General features: G+C 41.2%; 2 protein-coding genes across 6 annotated transcripts in view; both read left to right on the top strand.

The window, feature by feature from the left end:
* The first annotated feature begins 579 nt into the window (after window positions 1-579).
* On the top strand, window positions 580-4,764 carry hmgb2a (high mobility group box 2a). Its single transcript, XM_028599326.1, has 5 exons — window positions 580-687; window positions 1,559-1,718; window positions 3,560-3,705; window positions 3,835-4,009; window positions 4,137-4,764. The coding sequence occupies exons 2-5, from the start codon at window positions 1,572-1,574 to the stop codon at window positions 4,308-4,310; spliced, it is 642 nt and encodes a 213-aa protein (XP_028455127.1). The 5' UTR covers window positions 580-687; window positions 1,559-1,571; the 3' UTR covers window positions 4,311-4,764.
* Window positions 4,765-7,614: 2,850 nt separating this feature from the next.
* Window positions 7,615-25,902, top strand: part of wdr17 (WD repeat domain 17) — a 168,042-nt gene continuing 149,754 nt past the window's right edge. For 4 of the 5 annotated variants that reach the window (XR_003694233.1, XM_028596948.1, XM_028596969.1 and 1 more), the window contains exon 1: window positions 22,085-22,133. The gene's annotated coding sequence lies outside the window, so the exon portion shown is untranslated. Of the gene's footprint in view, window positions 7,686-22,084; window positions 22,134-25,902 lie in introns of those variants that run through there. The other variant, XM_028596955.1, reaches the window with a different exon arrangement.

Genomic DNA, 25,902 nt, shown 5'->3' with positions numbered 1-25,902 from the left:
ACAGAGTGTGTCTTAAAATGAAAACATTTGACTATTTTTTTTATTTTGTACAATCACACAATCTTATATTCCATATATTCATGTATATCCATGTATAAACAGTGATTTATATGTTGCATTTTGAAGGGAAAATGTAAATATGCAAGTCTTATTTTGATGTTCTAGATTATCTGTCATCTGTGCCAGATAGGAAAACAAATTAAGTTTTAAGTTTAAGCAGTTTTGTTTTTGATTTGACTTAACACGGGCAGTTTGAATCTCCTTGAATGAAACAAAATAGAAACAGACCTATAGTCGTTTCTGCTGCTGTCAGTCTCATCTAGAAAACAAACGGTTACAACGCGTCACAAACCCAACCCCGACCACACATCAACAGATGTAATGAACAGATTTTGACTCGAAGCAAACAAAGACATTTTCGCGCCGTATGTTTAAAAGCCCCGTTCAACCAATGAGCATACAAACAACGCATACAAACGTGATCGCAACCATACAACCAATCACAGCGGCGCATCTTTCTTTTACCCTACATTCAAATGTAAATGCTTAAATCTGGCCAATCCGCTGCTGTTGGGGAGGAGTTGTGGAAGTACGTGTAGTTAAGTTAGTTCGGCGTCGCAGGCAGTGACAAAACAGTCGAGCTTTTGTCCTCATTCAGTCGTTCACAACTTGTCTTGCTGAAAGAAGGTAAGGCCTCGCAATTTTTTTAATTATTTGTTGATAATTCTGTTATTGAAAGTCGTTTTTATCCATGTTAGTTTGGTTTAACGTTAGTCCCTCAGATGACCTAGCTAATTTAATAGTTGTGCATGTAACGTTAAACCAACTAGCTAAAGTCTATTGGTGAATTAGCTAAGTCGTTTGTATATTAAGCATACTATTTGTTAGCTACCTACGTAACGTTAGATAGCTAGATCATAACTGTTATCTTGAGGTCTCCGACGAAAGCCGATGTTTTCTGGTTAATCCAAATTATAAACTGCGAAGTTTTGGGCCTCGTTCGATATTGTGCCACAGGCCACAGGTTTAACATTGCTGTGTGCGCAACATGCCGTTCAAACGCCATTTCGTTTGGTAGCTTAGCTGCTAGCGTAACACGACTGGAGCTCCTCAAGTTTGAGTTTGTCATTTGGTTTAAACTAACTCTCTGGTTAGTTTTCCTACAGTTAAACGCTGAATAGCAGTCCTTAAATTGAAAGTAATCGCATTAGGTAACATGGTTTAGTAAGCTTTTAGCGCAGTCGCGTTTAGGCGGGAAGATGCAAAATGGTGTCGTCTTTTTGTCCCGGAGAAAAGGAAATCCGATTAGAGCCTTTAAACACCCTTGGTCGTTTGCTTGCCCTATTTTTGCTAAAATAACGTTACTTTCAATACTTAATGAACGATTTGATAACACAATTGTTTAACGTTACTAGCTAAACATGTGACGTTTGGTAATTATGAAGACGTTACAAGCTAATAAGTAGTAATTTAGGCCCACCGTTGTAACTTTAACGTTATTGCATGCCCAGATGCTGGGTTCGCTGTGTCATGTGATGTTTTTGCCCTTTGTTTCTAGATCAGTCGCAGCCATGACAAAGGACCCAAATAAGCCAAGAGGCAAGACCTCCTCCTATGCTTTCTTTGTTGCCACTTGCCGTGAAGAACACAAAAAGAAGCACCCAGGGACCAGTGTAGGCTTTTCAGAGTTTTCCAAGAAATGCTCTGAGAGATGGAGGGTGAGTCAAGATTTAAAATAAACATTGTATATATTGTTCAATGTTAAATAAATAAAAACTTGAAACAAATGTGAAGCTGAATACCACTAAATCTACCAAGACCTTTTTAATATCGTAACTTTCCTAAAATAATTTCAGGTTTTTCAGAAAACTGAACCAATATATAGATAATATAATTTTTACTCAAATGTTATAACAGATGACTATTGACATACTAATAACAATGTCTGTCAATTATGCAACATAAGAGGAATAAATGCCTTTTGTGACTGGGCAATTTTAAACTCAATCAGCGTGCATGTGCAGAAAACCGCATCACTATTGGGGACGAGCCCTGAATCATGGAAATAACTTAAGTGATAGAGGGGTAGATCTTTGTTGAAGCGGCTGCCATTTTTTTTTTTTTTTTAAAGCTTGTTAAATTAAATAAAATGGCCTAAGTCACACTCTTGACAGTCAATTATACTAAAGGTGTATAATCACTTGACCTTTTCAACTGAGGATGTAGGCCATTTTACCAGAGGTGGCCAGCACCATGAGATGACTTAGGCAAGAAAATATTTTTTGTCAAATGACAGCCATTAATTTAGGAAGGTGACAATATGCAACATTACTGCCCCAAACAACATTTGGGTTCAAATGAGTCTTATTTATTTAAATGTATGGACTGACTATTTCAACATCTGGCATGGGCTTAAGGATTTGCCTATACCTCTATCCTACAGGGTGCAGACATCATTTTAAAACTGGTCATAAATGGCTAACCAAAATGGCAGATGCAATGATGAATTAGTCAAATTTACAATTGGAACAATAACAGTATTTTTGGAGATAAAAATGGTTTAAAGGAGAATCCCCAGTGGGCTTAATGTGATTTATTTGAAAGGCATTAAAACTAACTGAATGCTATATGGTGTGTTAACATAACGGGCAAAGTATAAATGAATCATGTGGGGAAGTAACTGGCTATACTTATAACAAGTCGTTAAGTCGTGTTCTTACATTCTTCTTACACGAATTCTTCTTACACGCATTTTGATAAATTAATAGAACATTTTTATCGGAGTGTACCTAATTGCCAACTTCTGCCGTCAGCAGACACATGTTGCACAATGACTAAATGTTGACACATCTAGGTATTTATGTAGTAGCTTTATTTTATTTGTGACTCAGGTTGTCAACACAACCGTACATTGGATTTGATAGTGAGTACTTTTAGTGTAGATGCTTTTTACCCATTTGCATAGCTCTCTACAGATGATGTGGGCATACTTAATAAATGGACCTTGTTTAAGTGAAAATGGGAGTAGAGATGCTCCGATACTGCCTTAAACGCTGGTATCGGGAAGTACTGGAGTTTATTCACCAATCCGATACCACGTAATAAAGCCCTAAAGAAAATCTATGTTAAAGTAGTTTATTTCAGTTCTTTTTCCATTATAACTGACTGTCAAACTGGAAAATAAAAGTTCTGTGTTTGTTCATGTTTCACAAAGAGTTTAACCTGAGCCAGACGGACAAAGAAATAATATCACATCAATACAGGGATAGTAGTATACAGCTGTTAAAACATAATAAAATGACACACTGGTATCTGATCGGTACTCGGTATCGGCCGATACGCAAGTTCAGGTATCGGAATCTGTATCGGGAAGCAAAAATTGTATCGGGCCATCTCTAAATGGGAGGCTATCCCAACATAAGTTCATAGTATTTTCAATGAGAAGTTAGATTCAAATTTCTATAACCATTCTGTTGTCTGAAAGGTATACAATATTTGTTTTTTAAGATGGTCTATCAGAATGTTGAGTTTGCTCAAATCTGTGGCTTCTGTTATGTAGAACATGTCTGCCAAGGAGAAGGTGAGGTTCGAGGACATGGCCAAGACCGACAAGGTCCGCTATGACCGAGAGATGAAAACGTACGTCCCTCCTAGAGGTGCTCCGGGCAAGAAGAAGAAGGACCCTAATGCACCCAAAAGGCCACCGTAAGTTTTAAACCTTCACCACATCCCCATCTAGGTTTTATAGAGGAGAGACGATACAAGTTTACAAAATGCTTATAGCTATGTTTCTACATGCTTTTTGACCTTCATATATTTGCTTTTTCTGTCCAGTTCCGCTTTCTTCGTCTTCTGCTCTGATCACCGCCCCAGAATCAAGGAGGAGAATCCTGGTATTTCAATAGGTGACATCGCCAAGAAGCTTGGAGAGTTTTGGTCTACACAGACTGCCAAAGACAAGGCACCCTATGAGGCCAGGGCTGCCAAGCTGAAGGAAAAATATGAGAAGGTATCTATCTTTGCCCATTGTTTAAAGTACCAGCAGGTTTAAGTGAGAGATTTGTATTGTATCCCATGAAGAGACTGTACTGACATTTGTATGAAGATGTTACATAAATTGCCTTTTTATTTTTAAGGATGTTGCTGCCTACAAAGCCAAATCGGGCTCAGCGAAGAGTGATGCTGGTAAGAAGAGTGGCCCAGGCAGGCCCGCTGCCAAGAAAGCACAACCAGTTGACGACGATGATGATGACGATGAGGAAGAGGATGACGATGAGGAGGAAGATGATGATGACGACGATGATGACTAAGCGGTTTATATGTTCTGCAATGCATTGTTCAGCTTAACTTTTTTTGTGTGGATGATTCCATCAGTATAGCCTGCTGTCCCTGTTGGTCTGCCTCTGTAGGATACCAGACCTGGATTCCTTCTCAAATTCAGGGATTTAGATTTTATTTTGTCACTTAGGCCCCACATTTTTTTTATTTTAAACGGTTTTTCTGCTGAACTCAAGTTTGTTACATCTTGGATTCTCATTGCTATCTAAACAGGCAGCTAGAATGAATTCCTGTGAAAATGGATTAACTCCTGTACAAGCAGTAGACAGCAGCAAATCGGTTTTAAAAAATGTATTGTTTCTGGAAGCACTGCTTATGTTTTTGGTTTAGTGGTGCTGTTTCTTCACTGTCATTTTACTACCAGAGTTATCTGTAGTTTGATTAAAAATGTCTGAAGCCATTTTTAAAGTGGAGTTTTGAAAACTTTCATGTAGAACGAACACTTTTTTTGTAATAAAATTTTGTATATTATAAATGTGTTTAATTGGATTTTTTGGGTATTTTGTGTTTCTAAATTCCAACTATACAGGTAACTCGGCACAAATCCTTTAAAGCAGTGTTTCTCAACGGGGGCGGTACCGCCCACCAGGGGGCGTTCAGAAGATGATGGGGGGCGTTGGAAGCGATATTTTGTAAAGTGGGGCGTTGAGGTGCATTTGGGGTGCTTTTTTTTTTTTTTTTTTTTTTTTTTTTTTTTTTTTTTTTTGAAAGCTAGTTTAAACCAAAGACTCACAATAATACATGTTTACACTTAAACTACTAAAATAAGTGGTCTGCAACATTAAAACCTGCCAGTTTACAGCACTGTGACTGGACGGGTATCCTAACTTTTCTTTGCATCTCCGTGCTGCCTTCATGGAAATGGGACGTAAGAGCATCATCTTAAATGAGCTCTGTAGCTACTAGTGAAGCTGCGTTCAGATAAAACTAAAAGCAATCGCCGCGGCATCCTGTCGTATTCTTTAACATCCCCCCACCCCCCTCAATGTAGCACAAGTAGACTATATTTTACAGTAACAGTTTTAGTCAGATGGTTTATAGAACACGGTTTCCTACTGTACCTGAATGCAGCTTCATTTCACGGAGAGAGAAAAGAGACGGGCGAGAGAGATGACTGTTCTTTGTTTGGCAAACATTTAGCTGTTCCATACGCTCCCGGCCGCGATATTACGAATCCCACTATGGCCACACCAAAGACCCGCCCTTCAATAGCGTTCACACACTACTATTGGCCAGGCGTCCATGCTTACATGTACAGGTCCTATCCCCTGACCAATCCCCTAACCCTAACCTTAACCACTCAAGGTGAAATGCCTAACCCAAACCAATCGGGCTGCTTCGTAGGGCGGGTCTTGGCGTGGCCATAGTGGGATTCGTAATTTTGCCTCCCGGCCAGTTGCATTTGAGGGTTTGCGTTTGGTGTTTTAAAACGTTCTTATGGAAGCGATAGAGGCAGTGATGTTACCGTTTACTGTACGGGACCTCCACAAAACAAAGCGCGATGTGGGGTTGCATTTTCTCCAAACGTTTTTTCTGCTATTTACTTGCAAGACAGGCGATTGCAAACTAGACTGTTCTAACCCTAAAAAACGGCTCTCACTAACTTTCAAGGTTGTAAACTTATTTCCATTCGGCAGTAGGTGTCGTTCTTCAAGTCGTTTGTCATCACCAAAATACTTTTCTGTGTGCGTGCGTCTTCTGCTTTTACCCTTTGATAAGTGCCAGCTTGTTTTCCGTTGGAACAATTCGATTTTAGATTTGAATGAAAACTAGATTTGAATGTTAAATTGCTAGCTGTTTCTGATTGGCTACTGTTAGTGTTTGTAATAATAAATTTTATTTAAAGCGCATTTCATGACACCCAAGGTCACTTCACAAACAAAAAAGGACATTCAAATTATAGTCATCTTATAAAGGTGCTGAGGTTCACACCATGCAGCAGGCCTTTTGATAATAGCTAATTATAGTTTGAATGTTATCTAGTCTTGGCTAGATTGGCTGCTGTTATTTAATTTGAATGTCAAATGGTTGCATTTTTAAAAAAACCTGTAAATATATAATTTCTATTCACATGGCTTTTTTGATACCTGGAAAACTAATACATGTGTTTTATCATTCAATTAGATTTTTTGATTATTTTTGATAACAATAGTAACAATAATATGCCTATATTAGGGCATAATCATTAATATTCGGGGCAATTAACATACATAATATTTGATGGGGGGGCGTTAGGGACCTGGATAATGGATAGGGGGTCGTTGGCACAAAAAAGATTGAGAACCACTGCTTTAGAGTAATGGATCTAGCATAACTGCATTACATAGTGACTGGGCGATTTTTTTTTTTAAATCTCATTGGTAGGCTAATGTGCTCCCTATTGTCTAAACTAAAGGCATCTATACATAACATTGGATAATAGCTTCAGTGGGCAGTATCATAACTTAATACTTGGGTTACATCAGTGGTCCATGATGCATTCTGAAAATACAGAAGAGGCTAAAATGATTACTAAACCTCTGAAAACTTAAGTTCATGTGACGGTCTGAGTGCTCTTCCTCTCTCATTACTTCTCTTCTCCTCACTGCTGTTCCCTTTCCAAAGCTCTGTTCTGATTGAAGTAATCCTTTAATTTGTGTCTGAAGAAAGTAAACATATATTTATAAGGATCATTTTGACAATGACAAAACAGCCAGTGAGCTTACTGACAGTCGATTGGCACCTCAGTGGCAAACTAGGGTGAATGAATGGGTCAAACACTTGAGTGACACTGCACATTTTTGTAATACGTTAGGCTACTGTAAATCCTGCTTGGAATTGGCCCTAAATCTCCTAAATGAAGTTGAAATAACATTGCAATCTGGATCATTTTGATCCAGACACAAGTGAAATGACAGTAGTGCCAAGGTCCTGTTAAACATAAAAGAGAAAAGGTTGATCCTAGATCCTAAATCGGATCAGCCAGAATGGTCGACGTAGTTAGGTTTATGGATTGGTTAGGGTAAGCCAATCAGAGGCAGAAGGCGACAAGACAAGTCCTGTGACGTCGACACGTCTAGCGGATCCGATCTAGTATCTACCGTGAGAGAAGCTATGGAGAGAAGCCATTGAGAGAAGCGAAGCCGAATCACACTTCTGGATAGAGAGCCGAAGTCCCGCCCCTTCCGTTGGATTACGCATTAAAAGGTTTTACTGACAACCCAGACAGCCAATAGCTGGTCAAAATGTAGAATCCACAGGCCAATCACTGCCGCCGTTCGACCTACCTCACGGCGAGGACAGTAAAGCAGGGAGCATTTCAGCACCTGAGAGCTGTCCGTTGAGCACGAGCCAGCTGACGACTGACGGTAAGAAGAAAAACAGATAGGCCTACCCTAACGTTTAGTACAAGGTCAGCTGCCGCTAGCATCTTGCAATATATATAAATCAGTAGCAAAGGCACACAAAACGTAGCTGTAAAGTCCTGCTGATTGCGCGTTTGTTATAAATATTCAGACCTCCACATCTGCGACACTCAAGTGCCTCAACAACAGAAAGTGTCCACACGGATTACTTTGTGCTGCCTAAACCTGTTGATGCCATCTATGTTATTGAAATATAGGACACGCCAAACCGCGTCTGGTTGGCGAGTGGTGGCCGCAATTTGGGATCAAAACATCTAGTCAGTAGCTACAAACAGGGCAGCCTATGTAACGGTGGTTCAGAAGAGCATTTCTTTCTTTAATTATCATGTGTGAAACGAGGTATCTGTGTTAATAAGAGTTTCGTGACGCCGTTAGACCTCTTTTCAGGGGGGTTGAAGCTACTCCAAAATGTTCCTGAGCGCCGCCCCTAACCCCCCACACACACACACACAAATAATAATAATAATAATAATAATAAACTACTGGTCAAAAGTTTTATAACACCCCAATTTTTCCAGGTTTTTATTGAAATTCATGCAGTTCAATGTCTTTTTGTACTCTGAAATGAAAGAATAGAACAAATGAACAATTTAAGTTAAAAAAGAAATCATGCAATCAATTTATAAAACAAAATGTATTCTACATTTTTAACTCATCAAAGTAGCCCCCTTTGGCAGATAAAACAGCTGAACACACTCGTGGCATTCTTTCTACAATGGAAATCAAATATTCTTCAGAAAGTTGCAGAAGTTCCCATAAATGTGTGGCACTTGTAGGTTGCTTTGCTTTCACTTTTCTGTCCAGTTCATCCCAAACCAGCTCAATGGGGTTTAAGTCTGGTGACTGTGCTGGCCACTCCATGTTTTTAAGCTTACCATCTTGTTCTTTTTTCCTAAGGTAGTTCTGCCATAGCTTGCTGTAGGATGAACCCCTGACCAACTAGGCGCATACCAGAGTGTACTGCATGGCACTGCAAAATGCTGTCGTAGCCATTTTGGTTCAGGGTGCCTTTCACTCACGGAGGCTCAACGAGTGCCCGCATGCACGTAACGGTATGTGGACGAGCAAAGTAGAGAGTGACTGAAGAGAAGAGCACCTAGCGGCATTAAAACAAAGCAGTAAATCAGAGAAATAAAACGTTTTTGCCTATTTCTCACTCGAAATGCAACTGTAGCAAGCATCTCACTATCGTTAACGTTCTCCAAATCCATATTTAGAAACAACAAATAATATATCCAGCTACAAAAAAGCCGCAAAGTCTAAAGTTAGACAGAAGTACTAAGAGTTGATGGCTATGAAGATGATACACCGTCTCGTCTCATCGGTGTAACCTGGCAGCTTTCAGAACGGTGCCAAAGCTTGTCTACGGAAAGTCTTTTCACTCCCTATTCAGCCCCATTGTACCAAATTTGGTTGCAGTTCTACCAGAGTTCCACTGGGGGTGATCGTGGTCCAGTGCAAAATGAATGGGACTCTGTGGAGCTAGAGTGCTAAATGTGTCTGTTTCGCCTGATTGTCGTTGAGAAATCTCAGATTTGATTATAGTTTTTGCAAGTTCAACATGGATTATAGGTCGAAAGTTGAATGAACGAGTACTTATGTCCTTTCGATTTCTTACAGGTTGAGTCATTGTTGCCCATAACAGGCTAGCATTCTGCTAATGAATGCTAACTGGTCAGTGAAGGACTGATTACGACCAGATCTCCTGCTTGACGGCATCCAAAGTGGAGCCAGAATGTCAGAGTGAATATTTCGGCGTGGTCTTTAAAACATTAGCGAAGCGGGGGGGAGTTTAAACAATAATCAAAAGTGGCCAGTTTAACCCCCCAAAATTTTTATCATAATAATGAATGTGAAATATTAACCATTATAAAAAATGATAAGTGGTTGGCTTTCTTGATTAAATGTAATTGGCAAGCAAATAATTTTTTTTTCACTCAAACCCCCCCAACTCTGGGTGAGACTTAATTGCGCCCAAACCTCACAGCATGTGTCGGTACACGATCCATGGTGCCTGCATGATCCGTTCTGCGCATTCGCATAATGTTTGCGCATGCGCAAAATGTTTGCACATGCGCTGTTGTACGAGGATTTACAACACTGCACGATCTGTTCCACGCTTCCGGTCTGCAGCCTCCACAGGCAAGCTAACGTTAGTTTAGCTAACAGCTAATTTGGCTGACCGCTAGGTGATTGTAGCGGTCTGCCCTTAGCCTCCATAGGCAAGCTAACTTTAGTTTAGCTAACGGCTAATTCGGCTAACCGCTAGCTGATTGTAGCGGTCTGCCGTTAGCCTCCACAGGCAAGCTAACGTTAGTTTAGCTAACAGCTAATTTGGCTAACTGCTAGCTGAGACAGCATGTAAACTTTAAAATACCCTCCAAATAAAACTTGAAAATAAACGTTAACATATAAAAGCTGTTACGTCAGTTCTACTTTACTTGTGTTCATTTAAAATACAATCACTCAATACTTGTCTTTATTGTTATTACTGTAAAGTCTTAATTTAGCTGTAGCCTGCTTTTCCCATTAAGTTTGACTTAACGTTATTTTAGACTGAATCTAGCTGTCAGCTAGTGGTTAGCCGAATTAGCTGTTAGCTAAACTAACGTTAACTTCCCGGTGGAAGCTAGCGTGGAACAGATTGTGCAGTGTCATATCCTCGGTAAAACAGTATTATCATGCGCATGTGCAAAATGGATCGTGCAGGCAGCACGGATCGAGTACCAACAGCACGGCCGGTGCTCTTTGTGAGTTTATTCAGTAAGCAGAGAAGTGTAAAAGACCGGTCCACAGTCAGACTTTGTGCAATAAATCCATATTCTTAGATCTAATATTGATAGTCTTTTAACATATCTTATTCATTTTAGGTCCTTTTATTGTTGTTAGCTGTGATGGTAAAGCAGTTTTAGCTTTCCCATGATGCTTTTGAACAATCAGAGGAGTTGCTTTCAGGGCCCGTGAAATAAAGTCCGAAAAATACACATTTGACCGACCCACAATGCTGCAATATATAGTAATGATTTTGAATTGAGACATTTGAATATAGTGCTCACTGCTCATATGCCTACATGTATGTAGTTGGAAAAGTTAGTAAATTACATTTGAGAAATCCCCTTGATTATGGTTGATATTTTTGGCAGGGGGAAAGCAAGTGTTGGTTTCTCTTTGTATAATGAAAATGCTTTGTTTTTTGTTAGTTTTTTTGGCTTGTCTGCTGGGTTGATGTGTATTGATTTTGACATTTTGAATTGAGTGCTGTGCTTTTTGAATTCAACATTTTGAATTGAATTTGAATATAATGCTCACTGCTTATATGCCTACATGTATGTAGTTGGACAAGTTAGTAAATTACATTTGAGAAATCCCCTTGTTTATGTCTGATACTTTTTGCCAGGAGGACAGCACAAGTAAAGGGGGCTTTGAGGTATAGTGCCCAGGGGCACCACATTGTCTTAATACGGGCCTGGTCTTAACTGTCAGCTGTGTTGTCGATGCCTCGAGAGAACAAAGGAAGTGACTCATAGCTTGCCGTAAAGCATTATCTCCGGCCGTATGATGTGTATGACGTCACTGACATTTTAAAAGGCTTTTTAGAACAAAAAAGCTACTTTAAAAAAATCTAACATCCAGCAGTGTGTATTTTCTTTGCCTCCCCTTTCGAATGCAACATTCAAATTACTAGACAAAAAATTAAATCCTGAGAAAAGTGGATTTTGAGGGGTATAGCTCCATAGAGTCCCATTCATTCTGAATTCAGTTCAGAAGCCGGAAGTATCAAGAGAGTGGAACTTCTTCCAATATTAGAAATTCTTTGATGGTGCGTTGCAAGCATAGATATAGAGCAATAGATATGACATGTAATTCTGATTTGCCATTCCAGGGTGGAACCACTTGGCGGCCATCTTACCAGGGTTAAGTTTTAGAATTACTTCAATTGGAATCAATGGGGAAAGAGGATCATGTTGTTTTTATAATCCTTATATTTTTCTGCCAATACATCAATAGTGGTTTTAATTCAAAGTAATGACTGTAAGACAAATGATAAAGATAATCTCATAATTTTGCATTTATATTGCAGGTAATAATTTTATTTTTTCAATTTTGCCTGAACCTAATATGTAAAAACTGTCTTTGGTATTCTGAATGGCTAATATACATTAAACAATATTTTTTAATGTAGAAATCCTAAATAGATTAAGTATTATGGCCTAGAGGTAGTTACGATTAGACACATGAGAGAAAATCCAACTGTAATTTATTAATAAATGTATTTATATCTGTAGATTTTATCTCAACTATAAGACGACATTTCCCATCAACCCTGCTACTTCCTGTTTAGAGTTTGTCGTCAACTGGTGATATTTGCATGAAATCTGTGCATATTCATCAAGGCCCTGCCCTGCGTTCTGCTCTGCCTCCGCCCCTCGAGTGCCAGAAGTTCACATTTTCACAAAGTGTTTGCAAGTGAGACCAAATAATGGATATCACTGAAAACATCACCAGTTGATAATACATGTCCGTTTAAGCATTATCCACACAAATACGAAACATACTGAAAAAAAGAAAAAAATAAAACGAAAAAAAACGCACTAGAGATCTAGCTGGGATTTGAACCTTGGATGTCATGGACAGAAAAAGTTGACAGACTAGCTTCTACATCATCTATACCACTACACTACACAACAATGAAATTATGTTGTGATTTCTATCTATATATTGGACTTTTAGTCTAAATTAACACAGGTTAACATATGAGAGAAATATACGCCCATGTTAACTGGTGATATCACAATTTAACATGGGAAAATGCAAGCCTCCAAACAGTAAAGTAGGTTCATCTTTGCCTCACATACCGAAACCGAACTGATGTACAACAAACAGGCATGACCCCACTTACACTTTATTCTGTTTTGGGGGTAAAAATGAAACACGTCAGTCATGCGCAAACCTGATCATTTATCATGTTAGTGTGGGCCATCTCATACGAAGAATGTGTAGACCTATCTCAGCACAAACAGTCTCTTTCAACCTGTGCCACAAGTCAACTGATTATATCCATCCATCCATCCATCTTCGTCCGCTTATCCGGTGTCGGGTCGCGGGGGGAGCAGCTCCAGCAGGGGACCCCAAACTTCCCTTTCCCGAGCAACATTAACCAGCTCCGACTGGGGATCCCGAGTTCCCAGGCCAGGTTGGAGATATAATCCCTCCACCTAGTCCTGGGTCTTCCCGAGGCCTCCTCCCAGCTGGACGTGCCTGGAACACCTCCCTAGGGAGGCCCCAGGGGCATCCTTACCAGATGCCCGAACCACCTCAACTGGCTCCTTTTGACGCAGGAGCAGCGGCTCTACTCCGAGCTCCTCACGGATGACTGAGCTTCTCACCCTATCTCTAAGGGAGACGCCAGCCACCCTCCTGAGGAAACCCATTTCGCCGCTTGTACCCTGGATCTCGTTCTTTCGGTCATGACCCAGCCTTCATGACCATAGGTGAGGGTAGGAACGAAAACTGACCGGTAGATCGAGAGCTTTGCCTTCTGGCTCAGCTCTCTTTTCGTCCACAACGGTGCGATAGATTGAATGCAATACCGCACCCGCTGCGCCCGATTCTCCGACCAATCTCCCGCTAGATTGTCCCCTCACTCGCGAACAAAACCCCAAGGTACTTGAACTCCTTCACTTGGGGTAAGGACTCATTCCCTACCTGGAGAAGGCATTCCATCGGTTTCCTGCTGAGAACCATGGCCTCCGATTTAGAGGTGCTGATCCTCATCCCAACCGCTTCACACTCGGTTGCGAACCGATCCAGTGAGTGCTGAAGGTCGCAGGCCGATGATGCCATCAGGACCACATCATCTGCAAAGAGCAGCGATGAGATCCCCAGCCCACCAAACTGCAACCCCTCCCCACCCCGACTACGCCTCGATATCCTGTCCATAAATATTACAAACAGGATTGGTGACAAAGCGCCCAGCCCTGGCGGAGGCCAACCCTCACCTGAAACGAGTCCGACTTACTACCGAGAACCTGGACACAGCTCTCACTTTGGTCATACAGAGATTGGATGGCCCTGAGTAGAGACCTCCTCACCCCATACTCCCGCAGCACCTCCCACAGTATCTCCCGGGCGACCCGGTCATACGCCTTCTCCAAATCCACAAAACACATGTAGACCGGTTGGGCATACTCCCAGGCTCCCTCCAGGATCCTTGCGAGAGTGAAGAGCTGGTCCGTTGTTCCACGACCAGGACGGAATCCGCATTGTTCCTCCTCAACCCGAGGTTCGACTATCGGCCGAACCCTCCTTTCCAGCACCTTGGAATAGACTTTACCAGGGAGGCTGAGAAGTGTGATACCCCTATAATTGGCACACACCCTCTGGTCCCCCTTTTTAAAGGGGGGAACCACCACCCCAGTCTGCCACTCCTTTGGCACCGTCCCAGACTTCCACGCAATGTTGAAGAGGCGTGTCAACCAGGACAGCCCCTCCACACCCAGAGCCTTGAGCATTTCTGGACGGATCTCATCAATCCCGGGGCTTTGCCACTGTGTAGTTGTTTGACTACATCAGTGACTTCCGCCTGGGAAATCGACGACAATCCCCCGCTATCCTCCAGCTCTGCCTCTAACATAGAGGGCGTATTAGTCGGATTCAGGAGTTCCTCAAAGTGCTCCTTCCACCGCCCCTATTACCTCCTTAGTTGAGGTCAACAGTGTCCCATCCTTACTGTACACAGCTTGGATGGTTCCCCGCCCCCCTCCTGAGGTGGCGAACAGTTTTCCAGAAGCACTTTGGTGCCGACCGAAAGTCCTTCTCCATGTCTTCTCCAAACTTCTCCCACACCCGCTGCTTTGCCTCTTTCACGGCAGAGGCTGCAGCCCTTCGGGCCCTTCGGTACCCTGCAACTGCCTCCGAGTCCTCCGGCTAACATATCCCGGAAAGACTCCTTCTTCAGTCGGACGGCTTCCCTGACCACCGGTGTCCACCACGGTGTTCGTGGGTTACCGCCCCTTGAGGCACCTAAGACCCTAAGACCACAGCTCCTCCCGCAGCTTCAGCAATGAAAACTTTGAACATTGTCCACTTGGGTTCAATGCCCCCAGCCTCCACAGGGATGCACGAAAAGCTCTGCCGGAGGTGTGAGTTGAAAGTCTGTCGGACAGGGGCCTCCTCCAGACGTTCCCAATTTACCCGCACTACACGTTTGGGCTTACCAGGTCTGTCCAGAGTCTTCCCCCACCCCCTGACCCAACTCACCACCAGATGGTGATCGGTTGACAGCTCTGCCCCTCTCTTCACCCGAGTGTGTCCAAAACATACGGCCTCAGATCAGATGAAACGATTATGAAATCGATCATTGACCTTCGGCCTAGGGTGCTCTGGTACCAGGTACACTTATGAGCATCCCTATGTTCGAACATGGTGTTCGTTATAGACAATCCATGACTAGCACAGAAGTCCAACAACAAACAACCACTCTGGTTTAGATCAGGGAGGCCGTTCCTCCCAATCACGCCTCTCAGGTGTCTCCATCATTGCCCACGTGTGCGTTGAAGTCCCCCAGCAGAACAATGGAGTCCCCCACTGGAGCCCCATGCAGGACTCCAGTCAAGGTCTCCAAGAAGGCCGATACTCCGAACTCCTGTTTGGTGCATATGCACAAACAACAGTCAGAGTTTTCCCCCACAACCCGCAGGCGTGGGGAGGCGACCCTCTCGTCCACGGGTAAACTCCAACACAGCGGCGCCAGCCGGGGCTTGTGAGTATCCCCACACCCGCCCGGCGCCTCACACCCTGGGCAACTCCGGAGAAGAAAAGAGTCCAACCCCTATCCAGGAGCATGGTTCCAGAACCGAGACTGTGCGTGAGAGGTAAGCCCCACCAGATCTAACCGGTGGCGCCCACCTCCCGCACCAGTTCCGGCTCCTTCCCCACGGAGAGGTGACGTTCCACGTCCCCAGAGCCAGCGTCTGCCGCCCGGGTCTGGTCCGTCCGAGGCCCCTGACCTTCACTGCCACCCATGTGACATCGCACCCGACCCCAACGGTTCCTCCCACAGGTGGTGGGCCCATGGGCTGGAGAGATGGGAGCCACGTAGCTTGTTCGGGCTGTGCCCGGCCGGGCTCCGTGGCAAACCCGCCACCAGGCGCTCGCCCGACGAGCCCGCCGTCTGGGCCTGGCTCCAGACGGGGCCCCGGCTTCCTCCGGGCAGGGTCACTCCATCTCTACCTTGCTTCTTCATTGGGGTTTTTGAACCATTCTTTGTCTGGCCCCTCACCTGAGACCACTTTGCCTTGGGAGACCCTACCAGGAGCACAAAGCTCCAGACAACACAGCCCTCAGGTTCACAGAGACACACAAACCTCTCCACCACGATAAGGTGATGGTTCACGGAGAAGCAACTGATTATAGTTGTGTTTAATTTCATTAATTTTCATTCTTAACAGATAACACTAAGTCGCCCGAGAGAAAACGAGGATCAGCACCTTGCTGCAAAATATTCAATGGCTGATGGTCATAACAATAGTGTATAGGCTACCATAAGACAAAAATTGCGATTCTGGGTCGACACAGACATACCCTCATATGGGTCTAATGAAATTAAACACAACTATAATAATAATTTGTGGCACAGGTTGAAAGAGACTGTTTGTGCTGAGCTAGGTCTACACATTCTTCGTATGAGATGGCCCCACTAACAATGATAAATGATCAGGTTTGCGCATGACTGACGTGTTTCATTTTTACCCCCAAAACAGAATAGTATAAGAAAGTATAAGTGGGGTCATAACTGTTTGTTGTACATCAGTTCAGTTTCGGTATGTGAGGCAAAGATGAACCTACTTTACTGTTTGGAGGCTTGCATTTTCCCATGTTAAATTGTGATATCACCAGTTAACATGGGCGTATATTTCTCTCATATGTTAACCTGTGTTAATTTGGACTAAAAGTCCAATATATAGATAGAAATCACAACATAATTTCAGTGGTGTGTAGTGTAGTGGTATAGATGATGTAGAAGCTAGCCTGTCAACTTTTTTTGTCCATGACATCCAAGGTTTGAATCCCGCTTAGATCTCTAGTGCTTTTTTTTTTTTTTTCGTTTATACAGCATGTGTCGTATTTGTGTGGATAACGCTTAAACGGACATATATTACACATCAACTGGTGATGTTTTCAGTGATATCCGTTATTTGGTCTCATTTGGCCTTGTTGAATATTCACCGATTTCATGCAAATATCACCAGTTGACATGATCACCAGCTAAACTGGCACACCGGCATGGAGTTTGTTTTGACGATGAGCGGAGTAGTTGAAGAGCCTCGCTAGCTTCAATGAGTTTTTGTTAATAAAGGCTATAATGACTTCACCAGAACTGCCAATGGACTTGTCGCAATTGTCTTTAATTTTCATTGCGCTAACGTTATGGAAATTACATTTACGATAGTAATGCGGAGACTTTGCTGCTGAAGTAGGAATCCTTTCTGGATTGACGTTACTTTACCTCATCATGACATGGATTATTAAGTTTTAATTTGCTTTACTGAAAGGAAAATCGTGTAAAGGCATGAGGTAAGCTGACAACCAGAGATGTTAATATATATATGATGACTGACAGCAGGATTCAACATGGCTAATGTTTGGGGAGCTAACGTTAGGTAGTGAAAATGTAACATTAAGTGCGGCTGGTCGGTTATGGTTCCGTGTTGCTGGATGTGGCTACTGTTGATTTATGTAGCGGGTATAAGTTAGCAGCAGGTACTAAAGTATCGATATTTACGATCCCAACGTCTCCTGCTCTAGTATAGATTCTCATATAAAAGGATCGATATTTAAACTCAGTAATTTGGAGTGAGTGTTTATGTTATCATGAAATCATGAAAAGTCTAATTATATCCGGTTAGGGGAAGGAACTACTTTTCCTTACGCCGGTCAGTTGTGTGTGCACTGCGGCTCTGTGACGGAGCCGGCCGCTGCAACAGCCCTTCTTTAATTTCCCACTACGAAGACTGCAGACTGCAGAGTGACTATAGCCGACCGCAAAAGGAGTCATGTCTGGCTGTATTTTAGCTGTAAAGACAGCAGTGAAGCCGTGTGTTGACATTTTTTTATTTGTGTGTAATTTTCAACCTGTTTTACTGTACAAGTCTCTGAGTTTTTCTTTATAATTAAATAATATGAGAGTAGTTTATTGTCTTGTCATTATGCAGCTATAGCTTACTTTGGAATTGGTAAGCCTACAGGCTACTTTTTTACTTTACTTTAAACTATTTGTCACATCACACTACAAATAAAATACGTAAAAAGTATTGGTATTGGTATCGGTATCGGCAATACCAGCCTGGGTATTACTTGGTATCGAATCGAATAGAAATTAAGTGGTATCGCACGTCACTAATTCGCAGTATATTCGTTTTCGACCTACCCCCATTCAGTGTTTAGTCTTCAATAAAATTGCAACAAAACAGCACTTCAATCTACGTTCCGGCTGTTGGCTGAGTTAGGGACCGTCTACAAATTACATTGCTCAGGCTGGTGACATAGACTATTGGGATTTTTCAGGAAAGAAATCACCAAAATTCTATAAAAATACATTTTCTCATTCTGATTGCTGTAGCAGTTGCCAATGACAGGCTACTACTTACTACAGGTCATAATTTTCTCATATGTCACATTATAGTGAAACAGTATGCTATTAAAAGATTAAAATATTCATCAAAAATCAACCAAAAGACATTTAGTCAGTTAGCTATCCGAAGTTCTCTATTCTTTGCCATTAATATAGCATGCTATCTCTATAGTATTGAAAACAATATCAGTCCCCACAGAATGTTGTCACTGAAAACTAAATTTCATAGTGTCACTATTAATGCTGTTATACCGTTATATTCTTCAATTCATTGAGCAGATGGATACTGGAAGATATTTTGAGAGAGAGGGAGAACGCGAGAGAGAGAGAGAGAGAGAGAGAGAGAGAGACAGAGAGAGAGAGAGACAGAGAGAGAGAGAGAGAGAGAGAGAGTCAAGCAGGAGTTTAGTAGGGCAGCTCATTCTGAGGTAAGCGGCTTGATTGAGGTCGGTAATGTTAGTGGTCTACAGCAATGGTTCTCAAAGTGGGGTCCAGGGATCCCCAGGGATCCTTGAGGGAGTTCCAGGGGGTCCCCAGCAAAAAGTGAAATAACTTATTTTCACTATAATTCCATCCATAATTAACACAATGTTTCATAGATTCATTCATAGACTCACTCATAGACTTTCTGTAATAAAATATCTAAAAGCAAAAATCCTATCACATGGGGACCCTTGGACAAAATCTAATCAAATGGGGGTCTGTGGTCTAGTTTCTGTCAGTTTGGGGACAGGCATTTGTTGGCTGGTCTGGGCACTAAGGCATGGCCTAATCTGAAAATCTTCAAAATATTGTGATGGTGTGGCTGGGTTAGCTCAGTTGGTAGAGCAGGCACACGTATATAGAGGTTTACTTCTTGACGCAGTGGCTGTGGGTTCGATTCTGACCTGCGGCCCTTTGCTGCATGTCATTCCCCCTCTCTTTCCCCTTTCATGTCTTCATCTGTCCTGTGAAAATAAAAGCCTAAAAATGAATCAAAATAAAAAATGTATTGTGATGGTATCACAATCTAATAGATTTCTTTTCATGATGCCGTCACAAACTACCGTGAGACTGGGTTGAAATGTCAAGGATGTTTAACATAGGCAGCGAATGGAGGAAGATTTGGACCTGTCATTTGGAAGCTCACCAAGCAAAATGTATAAGTCCTTTTGCTTAAATGAGCACATTAGCTTAAAGAAGACAAGCATACCTACAGTTTGATGTATATATGTTGTAATACTAAGATTATTTTTTTTAAAGGCTCCGTGCTTTAGCGATGACATCACCCACTGTAAATCACACTATAGAGTAGGGCTGGGCGATATATCGATATTATATCGATATCGTGATATGAGACTAGATATCGTCTTAGATTTTGGATATCGTAATATCGTGATATGACCATAAGTGTCTTTTCCTGGTTTTAAAGGCTGCATTACAGTAAAGTGATGTCATGTTCTGAACTTATCAGCTGTTGTAACTGTTCTATTATTTGCCTTTACCCACTTAGTCATTATATCCACATTACTGATGATTATTTATCAAAAATCTAAGTGTGAAGATATTTTGTATAGATATATATAACCTGTTTATTATTTATTCATTTGATTTTGCAACTGTTCACTGAAATAGTCGGTTTCTATGAAACTACTTGTGACATGTCATATTTGGCTTTGACTTTGACTGAACTGCTCTCACTTTGTGGAAAAGAAATATCGGGATATATATCGTATATCGATATTCAGCCAAAATATATCGGGATATGACTGTTGGTCCATATCGCCCAGCCCTACTATAGAGAGATAAAGTCCAGCCCTTCTACTTCCGGTCCATGGGACCTTAATTCTGTTGTGAAATCCGGGAGAAGCCAGACCCATGTGACGCGTTTGACCATGAAGACCTGATTCGTGCAGTCTCCTCTTAACAGTTGTTCTAGAGATGTGTCTGCTGCTAGAACTCTGTGTGGCATTCATCTGGTCTCTAATCTGAGCTGCTGTTAACTTGCGATTTCTGAGGCTGATAACTCGGATGAACTTATCCTCAGCAGCAGAGGTGACTCTTGGTGTTCCTTTCCTGGGGCGGTCCTCATGTGAGCCAGTTTCGTTGTAGCGCTTGATGGTTTTTGCGACTGCACTTGGGGACACATTCAAAGTTTTCCGGACTGACTGACCTTCATTTGTTAAAGTAATGATGACCACTCGTTTCTCTTTACTTAGCTGACTGGTTCTTGCCATAATATGAATTCTAACAGTTGTCCAATAGGGCTGTCGGCTGTGTATCAACCTGACTTCTGCACAACACAACTGATGGTCCTGACCCCATTAATAAGGGAAAAATTCCACTAATTAACCCTGACAAGGCACACCTGTGAAGTGAAAAACATTTCAGGTGACTACTTCATGAAGCTCATTGAGAGAACACAAAGGGTTTGCAGTGCTATCAAAAAAGCAAAGGGTGGCTACTTTGAGGAATCTAAAATATAAGACATGTTTTCAGTTATTTCACACTTTTTTGTTAAGTACATAATTCCATATGTGTTCATTCATAGTTTTGATGCCTTCAGTGAGAATCTACAATGTAAATTGTCATGAAAATAAAGAAAATGCATTGAATAAGAAGGTGTTTCCAAACTTTTGGCCTGTACTGTATACATATATTATCTAATGATGTTTTACAGTTTCTCTATCATAGCATTTGTTTGATCGTAATTACTGATAAAATAAGACACATTCTGTTCTATTTTCTGTTCTATTTGTCTGTATTAGTAAACATGACCAAGCCATTTAATTAAATTTCAGCTAAATTCAATTTTATTTCTTTCTTTTGCAAAATCTTTGTAGAAATTAAATAATCATCCATAAATAAAAACTTAAAGCCCATCTTGCAGGGTTTATTTTCTAACGAATTTGCGCAATTTGCTTGTTGGTAATAAACATTTAAACTGTTACCCAACAACATCAAATACAAAGGATATCACAAAACGGAATAAAATACAAAAAATTAGTACTATTTTACAGTGGTTTGCAATAATTCTCCTTTCCCCCACAATGCATTGCATTACGTCACGTTGGGGGGACGACAGACAAAAGCCCCATCTCGATTCACTGTCTAACGTCACAATTTCTGCCACTGGTCTTGCAAAATATGGCTTTTGGTCTCGACCAAGTCCATGTGTCTTTATTATGTGTATAATAATATTGGAGGGAAAGTGAAACACAGCTTGGACAGGGATGCTGTTCGGCTTTTCACAAGTTTAGATAGCTACCTATGCCGACATTTGCTTACGTTAGTGCAACAGCATTAGCCTAGACTGCTAGTTAGCTAAATACCGGTATTACGACTGCCTTCGGAGTTTCCTATATCTGCGTCTGTGACAGGGTAAAGGAAATACTCATAGCCTGTTATACACTAAAGGTATTAGTAAGTTTATAGCATGTGAGGATTCTAAAATAGCTCATGTTAAAAGGATCATGCACTCAGTACATAGTTCACAGAGAGTGATAAAGTTCATATAATTGTGTTAAAATCTGTCACGCATATAAATTGTAAGAAGAATGTGTAAACATATTCATTACTTTATTTTGTGGTGCATAATTTAAGGGTAAAAGTGTTAATCTGTGATCTACTAAATGCTCTTAATCTATGAGCCTGAGATCGATTGCTTTGGTCTCCACCCAAGTTCCCGGGGGAATCGCGGTCTTTTCCTCATTACACTAAAGTTCTCAGTGAGGAAACACTTGCGCATCACTCTTGTGATTATTTCTCCCCTTTTTCAGGTATGTTATTGATAAAACGGAGTTCATTTAATAACTTCCTACTTTCTAACATGTCAATAGTGTTTAAGGTGTGTGTTAGTAACATTTTAAGTAAGTAAGAGTTAAGTTTGCAGAACGTAATGTGTGTGCGTGCGTGCGTGTGTGTGAGCGGAGCCCCACTCTGGTACAGAGAAGAATAGCTCCGTACTGAGAGTAGACGCCATTTTATGTCAATTGTGAATTAACATGTATGCAGTTAATCTATTTTGCGGTGTTATCTGTATAATGTGTTTCAATGTGTTCAAGCACTTTATTGACATTTGTGATACATTTAATTATGGTTTACTGAGCTAAAACTAATTGGTGTTTAACAGTTATATTGAAAATGTTTTATGTTTTAGTGAATTACGCTATTGTAACTTTTATAAGCCTTGTACCCTACAAAACCATTTCCTGTAGATCTGTTGTATAAAATGTGATACTGTTGTAAAATGGATTACACTAAAGTTCTCAGTGAGGAAACACCTGCGCATCACTCTTATGATTATTTCTCCCTTTTTTCAGGGGCGTAACACGTCCACGTTGTCAACATAAGACATGTGGCGTTAGTGCTCCTCTTGTACCATTCTTTTATTGAATGAAATATTAAGCTTCGCTCCTACGAGATAGGTGTTTTTTTTTATAACGTTACACACAAAGCTAACTGGCTATAGTTAGCCTGTACGTATGCTAGCGGAATTGGCTAACGTTGCATAGCCAGCCAGCAACTTCGGCAATCGGCAGTAGTTTGGGCGAGCTAAACACAACAGTATGTCGCCCACAATCAACCTCTGCTGCTAAAAGCAGTCAATCTGGAGTGATGTTTGAAATGGAGACACGTGGATGTGTTAGCTGTTGTGGTAAGCTCGCCGAAACTACTGCCGAAGCTGCTGGCTGGCTACGTAATTCTGTTAGCATAGCTGCGTATAGGCTAACTATAGCCAGTTAGGGTTAGGACGCAGAAATAGGAAACTCTGAAGGTAGTCGTAATAGTTACCTAGCCGTCTAGGCTAATGCTGTTGCACTAACGTTAGCGAAACATCGGCGTAGCGTTAGCTAACTGTCTAAACTTGTGAAAAGTTGAAAAGCATCCCCGTCCAAGTAACAAATAAACACTAGGCAAATATGTTGTTACTGGAGCTAGTAGGCTACCATCAAAACGTGAGATATCTAATCAATATGTGTTATATAAGTCGAAACTGCCTGCGAGCTTTTCCTGTACTATACGGTAATTCCTCTACTATGTGACACAATCGTTAGCCTATTTTTACAAAAACGTCTGCTACGGAGCCATAACGTCAGGTACAATGTAATGGAGCCTTTTACACTTTGTCGTGTTTCTTTAGAAATAAACAATGGACAAATAGTCTTTAAAAGCTTCAGATGTAAAGTTATTCGCTGTCAAAGTGACGTCAAAATCACAGTCAGTGGAATGCTAACAGGAGGTGATCGTTTTGTAACATCCAAATGGCGCCATAGGAGGTTTGAGTTCTGAAGCGAAGCTTACCCCCTTGGTGCCAGACTGCCAGTAGGCTACATTTGTTTAAAATTAAACATTGCAATTGGTGCTAAGTGGAGCGTTTGTCATAATGTGATTGGTTATGTCGCTGTCAGTCCCCTGCTCCATATCCTATCTACCAATCACAGCATCTCTTGGATGAAAACGCATGTGTGCATGTGCGTTAGGTAATCAGAGTGAGAATTAAAAGGACAGATTTGTTATTAAAAAAGCAAACTACGACATCCACCACCAGTGCAGAGAGTTCTTAATTTGTCACGAAGCTGATACCCCAGAATCAGTTACTGAGCGCTAGATACAGAGCACCGCGAGCGGCCGTGCGTGGTGCTCCGTTAGGTCAGTGGTAGTTGGTGGTCTAATTACCCCAGAATAGGTGACTGTACGCTGGATACAGAGCACCGTGAGCTGCCGGTCATGGTGCTCCGTCAGGTCAGCGGTAGTTGAGGGTCAGTTCAACTTCTCATCTCCAATCCTATCTGTATTTGTGAGAAGTGGTGCTGTCCTGAGTTAAAAGATAACCTACTTTACGGCTTCATTATCAAGTTAATAGCGTTTGTATCGACCGCTGTCCGTTTCCTAAGGTTCTGAAATGCAAACATTTTTTGACTACTTTTTTTTTAAAGGGCATGCGCCCGTGAGCACCCACGGAGGAAAACATAAATTGGCGCCTATGGGTACTTATCTGAACTAACGACATGATCATGTCACTAGATATAAAGAAAACATTGACTTGCACTCTGTGCTATTTACTGACAGTAAAAACACCTCTTCCTCATCCCAGTCAGTACCATAGTTCTAGTACTAGGCTGATGCACGTCTCCCCAACGTGACGTCATCACCGAATTGCGTTAAAAAAAACACTAATACCAAAAACGACAAAAACTGGCCTTTAACATTATTTGGAGACATTTCTAACAATGATATACATATATTGAGTGCTATATGTACCCATTAATCAACAGTGGTGGTTAACCTGCAACATGGGCTTTAAAAGCAGACGTATACAAGTAAGAAATCTTCTTCAATAAAGCAAAAATTTGGAAGCAGAAAAGTCACACAAATTTACTTGACTTTATAAACACACTATGTAGAACAGCTAAAACACACACATTCAAGTATTGCGAAGTGCATATTATCAAAACAAACCAAAGATTTACCAAAATCAACCAAATCAAATAAGAAAAGCAGAAGAAGTTCTTCAGATAACTCAAAACCAAAAACACAATAGCAGCATCACAGTATACTTAAAAACAATAAAATCTTCACAGCTTTGCTGACTTTGTAAACATATTATGTAGAATAGCCAACACACACGTGAAAGTGCAAACTGAGTCTACAGACCTGCTGGCCGGTTGATGTGTGCCTGAACTGCTTGTCGTCTGTATCTTGCTCTCGGCCACGTGCTCCTTCTTGTACGTATCTTAGCAATGACCCTGCATTACTGTAATTTAGAAATACAAAGAAAAAGGATCAGTATAGAAAGAGACAACATATTCAAACAAAGAATCTTATACCGAAAAAAATTACAAACCTTTAAAACTGAAAGCATGCAGCCAAGGAGCTCTCCCCCTTTATTACTTATTTATCAACTATTTGATAAATCTAATCTAATATACAAGCATAATAGAATGAGTTACAATATTGCACATGTATATGTAGCTTATGTCACATTCAGATGTAGCTAAGCTAGCTGAAGCAATAACAATTTACAGTAACAGCCATTTTCTGTCCCACTGCACATCCGACACCTCACCTACTGTAATTTGTGTGAGACTATTTGGTTTGGTTTGGTTTATTTATGGATATAGAAAGACAACAAAGGGGGATCCAAGGGATAACATGTAAAAGTGAAAAACACTTTTTTCCAACATGGTCCCTGATGTAAGAGAACAGGACATACAACACATGCAAACACATACAGTCCTAAGATTAAAACAATAAAAAATAAAACTACACATCAAAAACCAGCTAAATCACCATGACCTACCAAACAATAAATTTCTCTGTCCCCAATCTAGATTATATTTCCCCTAATTATCTATTTTATTCCATAAGTAGGCCCTAACTTTATGTCTAAAATCCCTTTTCGTTACTGCCATTTTAATATGAAGTGGAAGACTATTCCATAAAATAATTCCTGTATAAAAAAGGATTTTCTGGCTTCACTATTCACACATGGCACCTTACATGAACGGACACTGGCCCTAGTCTCATGGGCATGTTGAGTATGTA

This window comes from Perca flavescens, chromosome 2 (assembly GCF_004354835.1).
Source record: "Perca flavescens isolate YP-PL-M2 chromosome 2, PFLA_1.0, whole genome shotgun sequence".
NCBI lineage: Eukaryota > Metazoa > Chordata > Actinopteri > Perciformes > Percidae > Perca > Perca flavescens.
This window is presented reverse-complemented; position numbering and strand designations above follow the sequence as displayed.